General features: G+C 38.6%; 1 protein-coding gene across 1 annotated transcript; it reads left to right on the forward strand.

Annotated features, from left to right (window-relative positions):
* Nucleotides 1-7094: 7094 nt before the first annotated feature.
* Nucleotides 7095-11579, forward strand: olfcr1 (olfactory receptor C family, r1). Its single transcript, XM_075474598.1, has 11 exons — nt 7095-7360; nt 7579-7802; nt 7942-8033; nt 8313-8492; nt 8626-8814; nt 8955-9449; nt 9628-9837; nt 9945-10068; nt 10181-10374; nt 10526-10807; nt 10906-11579. Exons 1-11 carry the CDS (start codon nt 7095-7097, stop codon nt 11326-11328), a joined length of 2679 nt encoding a protein of 892 aa, XP_075330713.1. The 3' UTR covers nt 11329-11579.
* Nucleotides 11580-12273: the final 694 nt, after the last annotated feature.

Here is a 12273-nt window from a genome sequence, read left to right on the forward strand (position 1 = left end):
CTGGGGGAAAACTAAATAGAGTTGTATGTTTTTTTTTCTAAGCCTGTATGGGCATTCTATGGGTTCCTTGATTTCCCATTGTCCCAAGCTTCTACAGTGCCACATCTTATTCTTTGCCTTCTCCTAATTAAAGAATTTGCTTCCTTAGTAATAATCAGTAATTTCAGTAATGCTTTATTTAGAGTAAATGAAAAGTTTGTTTGACCTAAAGAAAACACATTTCTTTTTAAGTGTACATAGAAATGGTACAATACATTTTTTACAATTGCTTTAGTGTGTAAAGAAATAAAGAAAACATACATGGATTAAACAAAATTTTGCATGCTTCTTTTTACAAGTTAACCACTTAAAGATAGTTGCCTATTAAGCCATTTGTTTTCGATGTCCTTGTTTTTTAATTTTTAAAATAGGATAGTGCCAACTTTGGATCTGCTAGCATTTATCTCTCTTATATTGTGTGTCTTTTTTAATGTATTTTCCTCTATGGGTAACTGATGGATTGCACTTTCATTGCAAGATTTAAAACTGATAGTGAGACTTTGCAATGCAAAATGTACTACTGTATATATATATAACAATAGTAAGTAGAGATCACTAAAGTTTTTTTTTTTTTTTTACCGATTTGGCTAATTTCATAAGGACATACAAATAACTCTATACAGTAGATCAGAATTGATACCAGGCTAGCCAGTTAAACACCAAATTCAGACTGACTCACATCAGAGATTCAGATGGGATAGAGAATGAGGTGTTGGTCTATATTACATCTGTATACAGTATTGTACTTTTTCCTCAGTCCCTAATTGATCATTTCTTTATTTAGAGTAGTTTCTACCTTGAAGAGGAAATGTGACAGTCCAGCCTGCCTTTCAATGAGGAAATTCATCCAAACATATGTGTAAGTTTGGAAATAAAGAATAAAAGCAAGAGATCACTTCGGATTCATTTATGTCATAAGTCCTTTCCCTTTTTATAAAAAGGAAAGGCAAGGCAATGCAAGGCAATTTTATTTATAGAGCACAATTCATACACAAGGCAATTCAAAGTGCTTCACAGCTACATAAAATCACAAGAAGGCAATAAAATCATTAAAAATAAATACAAAATAAAAAAATAATAATAAAAATTAAAAAAAAATTAAAAAAAACATTAAAATTAATAATTAATTAATTAATTTAAAAGTGAAGAGTGCAGATAAAATACTTTCAGTTGTCATATGCACAGCTAAAAAGAACTGTTTTCAGCCTGGATTTAAACATTGTCAGAGTTGAGGTCTGTCTCACATCTTCTGGAAGACTGTTCCAGATTTTAGGAGCATAAAACTGAAACGCAGCCTCACTTTGTTTAGTCCTGACTCTGGGCACCAGCAGGAGACTCCTCCCTGAGGCTCTCAGAGCCTGAGTTGGTTCATATGGCTTTAACATGTCAAAGATGTACTTTGGCGCTTGACCATGAACAGACTTGTACACAAGCAGAGCTGTTTTAAAGTCTATTCTCTGAGCGACAGGAAGCCAGTGCAGAGACCTGAGCACTGGACTAATATGGTCGTATTTCCTGGTTCTAGTCAGGACTCGAGCAGCAGCGTTCTGGATGAACTGCAGCTGTCTTATAACCCGTTTAGAGAACCCAGTGAGCAGGCCGTTACAGTAGTCTAACCTGCTGGAGACGAACGCATGGATCAGTCTTTCTAAGTCTGGTTTAGACACTATTCCTTTGATTCTGGCAATGTTTATTAGATGGTAAAAAGCTGCTGATGTTACAGATTTAATGTGGCTGTGAAAGTTCAGGTCTGAGTCCAATATTACCCCGAGATTTCTAACTTGATAGTTAGGTTTTAGAGAGAGTCTCAAGGTGACTGATAACACTTTCTCTTTGTTTCTGTGGGCCACAGACAATGATTTCAGTTTTGTCTGAGTTTAGCTGGAGGAACTTGTTTTGCATCCACACACTGATCTGTTTGATGCACAATGTATCTACAGGCCCGTGTTCTCCTGCCGTCAGTGACACGTAGATCTGAGTGTCATCTGCATAGTTGTGGTAGGACACATTATAGCTGCGTATTAGCTGGCCTAGTGGAAGCATGTACAGATTGAACAATACGGGTCCCAGGATTGACCCCTGGGGAACCCCACAGGTCATAGCCATTTGGTCTGAGACACAGTTACCAATTTCAACAAAATATTTCCTGTCCTCCAGATAGGACTTGAACCAGTTTAAAGCACGACCAGAGATTCCCACCCAGTCTTCTAACCTCTGTAATAAGATCGCATGGTCAACTGTGTCAAAGTCAGCACTTAGGTCCAGCAGAACTAAGACTGTGACTTTACTTGCATCTGTGTTCAGGCGGATGTCATTTGTCACCTTGATCAGAGCTGTCTCAGTGCTGTGGTGGGGCCTAAAGCCTGATTGGAAAGTAAGCATTGTTAGACAGGAGAAAGTCACTAAGCTGTTGGTATACAACTTTTTCTAGGACTTTGCCTAAGAATGGCAGGTTTGATGTGGGCCGGTAGTTGTTCAGTACTGTGGCATCAAGATTGCTCTTCTTTAGAAGGGGCTTAATGACAGCGGTTTTTAAGGCCTTTGGAAATGTTCCTGATGAGCGAGTTGTGGTAACAAACTGCTCAGCACAGACTTTAGGAATCTAGTGGGCAACTCATCAAGGCAGCACGTTGATGAACTCAGACTGCAGATGGTCTCTTCGACTGTTTTGTCAGTAACAGGTGTGAAATGTGTCAGCTCAAGGTGTCTAGCTGGCTGCAGAGTAGTTATTTGTGTTGTGGAAATTATTGCATTTTTAATGCCTTGAACTTTGTCATTAAAGAATATTGCAAACTCATTACACTTGGATGTAGAAATGAGTTCTAAAGGCAGTGAAACTGGAGGGTTTGTTAATCTATTTACTGTAGCAAACAGGACACGAGAGTTGTTACTGCAGTTTTTGATGATTTCAGAAAAATAACTCTCCCTTGTTCTACGCAAAGTCTGGTTGAACACACATAGCTTTCCTTTGTAAGTCTCATAATGAACCTGGAGCTTTGACTTGCGCCATTTCCGTTCGGCTCTCCGGCAATCCCTTTTCTGTGCCCTGACCGACTCTTCTTTCCTCCATGGCGCCCTTTGCCTACTTTTAACCATTCTAACCTTGACAGGAGGAATGGTATCCAAAACATGTAAGAGACTTGATGTGTAAATGTTCAACAGATCATCGACATCAGAACACGGGGTGTTCTCAAACCTAATCATTTCCATAAACTGTGTCCCTGTTCTGTCATTTATGAGTCTTCCCCGAACAACTACAGACCCAGCTGCTGGTTTTGGTATAACAGACAGGTCGAAGAAAACACAGAAATGATCAGATAAAGCAACATCGACGACATCCACGTTTGAAATAACAACACCCCTTGAAATGAGCACATCTAGAGTGTGCCCTCTGTTGTGGGTGGGCTCAGTCACATGCTGAGTTAGACCAAACATTTCAAGGACAGCAGTGAGCTCTTTAGCTTCCTTGTTATGGGCTACATCCACGTACACATTCAAGTCCCCTGTTGTGACTAAACAGTCAAAAGCAGTGCACACAATTGAAAGTAGTTCAGTAAAATCATCAATAAAACAATTCTGTGGTGGTTTATAAATGGTGATATAAAGTATGGAAGATTGTTTTATCTCCATTTTGAATGACAAATGATGAAAAAACCCCAAATGACAACTTGTGGGTGGGTATAAAACATATTCATTGTACAGGTTGTTGTGTTTACAGACTACAAAGAGTAGTAGTTTCCTGAAAGATGTCAAGAAATGATGGATTGCTCATTTTTTCAGTGATCTGCATGTTGAATACGTTTTTCTGGAGCCTACATCTTATTCAGTCTTATCTTGTGTAATTTAAGTGTGAGTAGCATTTTTATAAGCTATCTCCTGCTTTATCGGGGATGACTGCTGACAGTGATAACTCTGGGTGTCAGCTTTGGTGTTATAGTTGATAAAAACTGCTTTTACTCAAGTCAGTGTAAATAATGATAACAATGATAATAACAATGATGATAACAATATTAATAAATAGAATATTCAAAAGGTTGACATGCAGCAACAGAATTATAATTAATCTAAAACTGAATGTTATGCTCTGCAAAACCAGGAAAACAACTGAACAAACATGCACACAGCCTGTTTTTTTCCCTCTGCACCACCTCACCATAATTGTATAATGAGATCTAATTGCTTGTGAAATTAACCCTGATTGAGATTACAGTTTTCACACCTGCGTCTCATTAGTCTCTCCTACCTATCTAACTTACTTTGATATCACTTGGTTTTCAACTTTCTGATCAGCATTTTGAGAATGAATTGTAGCTTTCTTCTTTAAACAACTGCGTGTGGACTATGCAGAGTTTGATGGAAACTCAATGGCAGATTAAATCCAAATGATAAACACAACATGATTCCCTCTTGCCAATGAAACAAATGCTTTTTTAAAGAGTTGCCTTTAAGATGCCTGAGCAATGTCCACACAACCAGGGCTCTTTGAGGCAGGTTGTATTGATTAAATGGTTGTCTGCATGTGGAGAAATGAAAGCAGTAGTATTGATAGGCCAACACACTAGTGACTGAAGCTTAAATATCTTTTTTGAGATTGTTTGATTTCATTCAGCTCTGGAAAGAGGAAAAAGAGACAGATATTAGATAATCAGCAATATTAAGATTTTCCTTGCTAACATTTGCTAAAAATTTTCTGCACATATACAGTAAAAAATGTTTACCCAAATGATCTTAATTATTTGTGGAAATACCTTCTTGTCCCTTCTCAGGACTATTGTGTTTTCTGATTTAGAGGATCTGGTGAGGAAAACCTTTTTAAAACCATTAAACCCTAAGCAGTTAGATTTATACAGATAGTAAACATGTATGCCTTGTTGGAAGAGGATTGGTTTTCAACAACTGCTAATAACTTGATGATCCTCTCCTGGTGTGTTTTGCAGAAGCTGACTGATGCCAAGCTTATCAGAGTACATACAGCTGTGGCAGTATAAGGACAGATGGTGAAAACAGGTTGCGTCGACTGCAGCTGGCAAAAAAAGAAAAGGGAAGGAGGAGTATAACCTAGTTGCTGAGATGGTGGGGCAGATTGTTACACTGACAATCTATGTTTACCCTAAATGGAGGTGCCCCGTTTATGGAAGTTCTGTGCCATCAGAATACGAATTTCTAATGTTGAACTTTTACAGCATCAAAATCAGACTTTGAATTTGAAAAACCAACAGTGTAAAAAAAAATCAATTTCTAAAAACAAAAATCAGTGTAAAAAAATTCAACATCTAAAAATTCAATGGAAAAAAATTCAATGGAAAAAAATTCAATTTAAAAAAATTCAGTGGAAAAAGAACCAGACTCAACATCCGGGTAAACAGGGAGAAGTTGAAGTTTTTGAAGTTGAATTTTTTTCCACTGAATTTTTTTTTAGAAATTGATTTTTTTTTACACTGTTGGTTTTTCAAATTCAAAGTCTGATTTTGATGCTGTAAAAATTCAACATTAGAAATACGTATTCAAACTCTGATGGCACAGAAAAACTTCCATACCCGTTTCGCAGTTACAGACACTAGTGTAAGGGCAAACCTGGCCTGTTTGCTTAGGCTGGCTTTATGACCATCTGCCATGTTAGGATTCTAGCAAGATAGCAAAGCAAGCCTGACAGAGAGCCATTTATCATACTTATTTAATTCAATTCAATTTTCATTAAACTCAAAGATATATAAGAGACTGCCCTCCTCCCCAAAATGCGCTCATGTGGAGTTTGTTCATGGGGCGTATAAATTAGCGAATTACGTTTAAAGAATACGCAATCGCTAGTGACTGTGATAGAAACTGAACTGTAAAATTTGTATTTATGATGGCACGGTAAAAATAAAAGAAATAAACTTTTTAAACCCTCATCAAGTAATGCTATTGCCTAAATCAAACCAAGAAGTGTTTTAGTAGCAATTTCATAAAAGGGCCCATGGTCAAAACTGCAGTAAGTGCAATTATGAGCCGCGTGAAGGAGAACAAACAACTTAAATTACGTTTCAGTTGGAGAAGTTGAGAAGTGGAGAACCATTGTTGTTCATGAATGATTTTTATGGTATTCCTGGTTTGTCTTAACTGAATGACAGGATGCATATTTTTAAATCAGTGCTTCAGGTTTGATGATGTCTGAATTCCATCCAAATCATAATTTGTTCTCCTTTCAGTGTCTTCCCCAGGGTTTAAATATCTCAATTTGGTAACAAATGTGAAGGCACTTGTAACACCTACCAGCCTTTATCATGTATGCCTGAACCTGCTTTGCAATACCATTGGAAATCATTATTATGTGTGGGGCTTTGTCTTTGAGTCATGACCCTTATTATGCCAATTTACTTAGCCCAGAATTTGCAGGTTGGCCCATGAAGCCTTGCACCACTTCCCTTTGAATTGAAATGGTTCTCACTTAAGTTTAAAGAATGGGGAAGCAGAGTTTTACATCAGCGTATCGAGAGTTCTGCTGCTTCATGGCACGATGTTCTGGTGAGGTTCTGAAGACTGCGGGTCCCAGTCCCACAACAGGGATCAACAAAATATTACAGATACAAATCTGTTGTGATATCTTTAGTTACAACTCTTCAGGTACCTACTCTTTTTTCTGTGTCACACACCAGCCATTCATTATTGTTCTGTCCTCCACTTTCAGGGAAATGATATGATGCAACGTCATCTTGTTTACTATGCTTCTACCATGGGCTTTACAGCAATTATAAATACTCAGAAGAACATCGGCTCTGTGCAGAGCAGGAGGGAGGTATGTCATAGTTATTACTTTGCTAGTGGTTGGTGGAAGCTGTATTTGTTCTGATGTGCGTTATTTTTCATGACATTTTTTTGCTTCACTTGAAATGGATGTATGGAATATCAACTTTTTTCCGTTGTGTAAAAATGATTCAATGTAATTTAAGTTTTATAATTTCTGTCACTGTTGGCTGATATTGAATTTTTTGCACATGTTGTGTCTGTATATTGTAGTAGGAGTTATCTAATACTGTATGCTTTACATGTTTCAAGTGTCCAGAACAGCTTCATCTATGTATCGGGTATCCTGGTTCATCACTCTGTGGACATGTTGTGCTCCACCCCTGCTCTTTGTGGGGCTTTTGGGCAGACAGATGGGACTCAGAGTGGGTTTACAGATGGCTCAGGCGGTGAATTGTTCTCAGTGGGGTACACCCAGTGACAAGGGTTTGTTTGAGGATGGGGATGTAATCTTTGGTGGGCTCTTTAGCCTTCATTACTCTCCTCCAGATAAAGGCCACCACTTCACCCAGCTACCAGATAACAGACCTTGCACCGGGTAAGAATCTGAAGTCTTTGTTTACTGTCAGCTCTGTAAACTGCATGTGTGCTTGTTTAACAAATGAGCTTTATGTTTCCAAACGCAGTTCCCTGTTATGTTTCCTTTATATATTTTTCTTAAAAATGAGATATTATTATTCTTCTGCAGATTCATTTTTCAATAGCTTGGTAAATTTGATGGATATGTGTATAATTACATTTCCTCTGTGTTCTCAGTTTGCAAAATCTGCCATTACAATACATCTATGCTATGGTGTTTGCTCTGGAGGAAATCAATCATAGTTCAACCTTGCTACCAGGTTTGAAGCTGGGCTATCATATTCATGATAGCTGCGCCCTCCCTGCTTGGGCTCTGCAGGCAGCACTGTCATTGGTTGGTGGAGACACCTCTACCTGTAAAACAGCAGCTGGATATGAAGAGGAAATAAGACAGAAGAGAGGTATTTAATATAGATTGTTATGGATGTAATTCACATCATTATTTGTCGTTATAGAAATAAACACTGCAGTGTTGTCTTTAGTACAGAATCTAACATGATTTTTATATAAAAAGTGATTTATTTCTTGTAATGCCATCAGGTGATCAGCCTGTTCCATTGATCATTGGTGGTTCCTCATCTATAACAGCCCAGATACTCTCCAGAATCCTTGGGACACTTTCTGTTCCTTTGGTGAGCTCCACTGGAAGAAGGAAATAATATTTTGAAGTTATTGCATTTTCAATTTATTTACTTTGATGGACAATGATGTGTTCTCATCCTTTTTCTCTCTTCTTAACTCAAACCGCACATTTGTTTTTGATACACACATTGTTGAAGGTGTCAAATATAAATGTAGAATAAAGATCACAATCCTTAGGTGAACATACAGTTTTATGAAAAATCCTGTGTTTAATCAAGTGTAGAGATTTAAGAACAGATATTGTTTATGATGTGCTTTCTGCTTTTTAGGTGAGCTACACAGCTAGCTGCCCCTGTCTAAGTGACAAGCGACAATATCCTAACTTCTTCAGGACAATGGCTAGTGATATCTATCAAGCAAGGGCTATTGCCCAGCTTGCCATAAACAACAAGTGGACCTGGATTGGAGCAGTGATTGCAAATAATGATTATGGCCATATGGCAGTGAAGGTGGTCCCCTTTATCTTCTGTATTTTTTGCAGGGAAATGTTATAGGATCTGTACGAGAAATCTACATCAACGCCATTTTTGAATACTTGGCAGATATCTAATCCGCTTGGTTCTTTTCAATTATACATGTCAGGTATTTCAGGAAGGGATTCAGGGGAGAGGGGTGTGTCTGGCATTTATAGAAACTCTCCAGAGGGAAAATATTGAGAGAGATGCCAGACGAGCAGCAATCACAATTCAGGCCTCGACTGCAAAGGTGATTTTAATCTTCACCTGGTACACAGATGTGATGGAACTATTCCTGCAACTAGCCAAGATAAATGTAAGAAACTGAAATGAAAATGTTCAAGAAAATTGAATGAATTGGATTAAAAGTTGGAGACATTTACCACAGAGGAAAAAATATTTTTACTTGATTTTGATTGTGACATTGAAGTGGCTTACTCTGATCACTGTCACTAGGTGACTGACAGACAGTTTCTGGCCAGCGAGGCTTGGAGCACCAGTGTTGATCTTCTCCAAAATGCTGTCTCACACAAAGTGGCAAGTGGTGTTCTTGGTGTGGCCATTCGAAGTTCAGCTGTGCCTGGATTTGAAAATTATGTCAGAAATCTGAATCCGTCTCTTCGCCCTGGTGATGAGTTCTTAAGGGAATTTTGGGAAAAGGAGTTTGGTTGCAGTCCTGTGGAAACTCCTCTTTCTTCCAATAACAAATCATCACAAGACAGGTCCCTTCATAAAGCTTCTCTTCCAACTTGCAAAGGCACAGAGACTCTGGAGGGAGTTCATAATCTCTTTACTGACACCTCCCAGCTACGGGTGACATATAATGTCTACCTTGCAGTTTATGCTGCAGCCCATGCCCTTCACAGCCTTCTCTCCTGCCCTGACAGAGACAGCCCTCCTGGAAACAACATCTCCATCTGCTCCTTTCCAAAACAAATCAAACCCTTCGAGGTAAATGCAATCACTTCCATTTCACTCTTTTGTCAGACTTGCATGACATTTGTTTGCTAGTTTCAGGCTGATTACGAGCAAATTATGCAGCTGTGTGCATCGGGTGAAAATTTGACAATTGATTTTCATTTTAGTACTAAATGGTTCATTTATCATTTAAATCTTTTGATGCTTTCAGCTGATGCAGCACCTGAGCAAAGTGAACTTCACTACACCACAGGGTGAACAGTTCTATTTCCAAGGGGCCGACATTACAGCAAAGTATGACCTCGTAAACTGGCAGAGCACCCCAGAGCGACAGCTTAAACTTGTTTTGATTGGTCGTGTGGACGGGTTTGACATCCACCTCAATGAGTCTGCTATTGAGTGGAGCACAGGATCCGATCAGGTGCAATTCTAGGAATTTTTTTTATTCTCATCAAACTTTCTTTTGAATTGACATTCTCTGTAACTAATGCTACATGTGCTTCAAACTGTGGTTTAAATGTTGTTTAGGTGCCTGTTTCAGTTTGCACTGAAAGCTGCCCCCCTGGTACGCGGATGGCTAACAGAAAAGGGGAACCTATCTGCTGTTTTGACTGCATCCCATGTGCTGATGGGGAGATTAGCAATAGAACTGGTGAGGATAACTTTTTTGTCAACTGTGCTATAGCTGCAAAAGCTTTGGGTATAGAGTAAACCTGACCATCTTTACTGCCTTTGCCTTCTGCACTCTTGTGTGCGTCTTCAAGGTTCGGCTTACTGTGAGCGATGTCCTCCTGAGTTTTGGTCCAATTCTGAACGAACCGCTTGCATTCCTCGCGAACTGGACTTCCTTTCCTTTAATGAAACTTTGGGCATTACCCTCACAGCAGTTGCTGTTTCCGGTGCCACAGTGACAACAGCTGTGTTTGTGGTTTTCCTTCGCTACCGTCAAACACCTGTGGTGAGAAAACTGATCATTGTAATAAACTGCAACATACAGTAGTGTGTCAGCGTAAATAGAATTAAGCTTATTTGCTTAGAATAATCTGAATGAATCTACCCTTTCCTGATAATGGGCTTATCCTTTTAATGCGCATATAATGTAATTGTAGGTACGTGCCAACAATTCGGAGCTGAGCTTCCTGCTTCTCCTGTCGCTGAAACTCTGTTTCCTGTGCGCACTGGTGTTCATCGGTCGTCCATCAGTCTGGTCTTGTAGATTCCAGCAGGCAGCTTTTGGCATCAGCTTTGTACTTTGTGTGTCCTGCCTTCAAGTCAAAACCATTGTGGTTTTGGCAGCGTTCCGCTCCGCTCGGCCTGGAGCTGAGGCTTTGATGAGGTGGTTCGGTCCAGGACAGCAGAGGGGAAGTGTCTGCTTCTTCACCTGTTTACAGGTCTGGTATTGTTTAATCATAGATATACTCACCACAGTCTTCACTTACATTTACGATTTATGATTAAAATGACAGGTGCAATGCTTCTATCCATTAAGGTTATCATATGTATTATTTGGCTATCACTGAGCCCTCCGACGCCTAAACCTGACCTGGATATCCCGGGGTTAAGGGTTACCCTGAAGTGTGCCATGGCCTCTGTGGTGGGTTTCTCTCTCGTACTGGGTTACATTGGTCTGCTCGGCTGTACCAGTCTTTTGTTGGCATTTCTTGCCAGGAAACTCCCTGACAACTTCAATGAGGCCAAACTGATCACCTTCAGCATGCTGATCTTCTGCGCTGTCTGGGTGGCTTTTGTTCCTGCATATGTTAGTTCTCCTGGAAAATATGCAGTAGCTGTGGAGATTTTTGCCATCCTCGCATCGAGCTACGGTTTACTGTGCTGCATCTTTGCTCCGAAGGTTTTCATCATTCTTCTGAGGCCAGAGAAAAACACTAAGAAACATCTGATGGCCAGGTAGCAAAGACAATAACCAATATGACATTTTAAATCATCTAAATTGCAACTTTCTAATGAGTCTAGATACGTTTTTTTTGTCACAGTAGGTTTCATTAATTAAATAGTGTTTTCTTTTTTATTTAAAATAGATATTACAAATTGTTTTATGATATAATACAGAAATGCAGAGAGCAATTTATGCTACTATCTTCTCTCTACACTTAGTGGCTTTTTTAATATATATATATATTGTTCTTTGTAAAAATAAATCAATCAAGCCCATGAACAATAAAGACGATACAAATATGTTCTTTTTCAATTCACATGTTATAATGTAACTAACCATGCTTTGAAAAAGAGGCTCTAAAAGAAATTACATCAATAAACAGAATTCAAAAAGGATTTCCAGTCTTCTGTACTTTTTTATTGTGGAGATTCAGCTGCTCTTTATGCAATACGGTTATTACATACACTACATTTGAAGATTAAAGAGTTTACAGGAGAATGCATATAGATAACCAAGAACTGACCTTTTATGTTAAAATAAGGCCATGTAAATTAAGCTATTGCACAGGCAATAAATTATAATGAGCCTTATGTATTTTTTTCTGTCAGTCACAAATATATTCCAATCATATTTACAGCTGAATAATTAAAAATGCTCTGGATCATGCAGCGAAACACCATAATGTCTTAATTTTTATGACATTTTTTTGTAGCATAAATTCAGGGTCCCTGAATCACTTCCTTACAAGTGATGGAAAAAAAAATCTATTTTACTGAAGGAACTCTCATGAACAAGAACAAGGCCATCTACCCATGACTGTGTCCACGTGTCCACTTGTGATGAATGGATTAGTGACATTAGCTTCTTCATTAGAGCATCTAACAATATTATTGACAACAACTTTTACATTTTCATTATGCAGCTGCTCATATTTTGTCTCCTGTTCTCAACATGATCTGT

Source organism: Odontesthes bonariensis, chromosome 9 (assembly GCF_027942865.1).
Source record: "Odontesthes bonariensis isolate fOdoBon6 chromosome 9, fOdoBon6.hap1, whole genome shotgun sequence".
In the NCBI taxonomy this organism is placed as follows: Eukaryota; Metazoa; Chordata; class Actinopteri; order Atheriniformes; family Atherinopsidae; genus Odontesthes; species Odontesthes bonariensis.

Coding starts and splice junctions, on each gene's coding strand:
- olfcr1 (XM_075474598.1), top strand. CDS start 7,095: ATGTATCGGGTATCCTGGTTCATCACTCTGTGGACATGTTGTGCTCCA. Junction 7,361..7,578: donor GATAACAGACCTTGCACCGG/GTAAGAATCTGA, acceptor CTGTGTTCTCAG/TTTGCAAAATCTGCCATTAC. Junction 8,034..8,312: donor GGACACTTTCTGTTCCTTTG/GTGAGCTCCACT, acceptor TCTGCTTTTTAG/GTGAGCTACACAGCTAGCTG.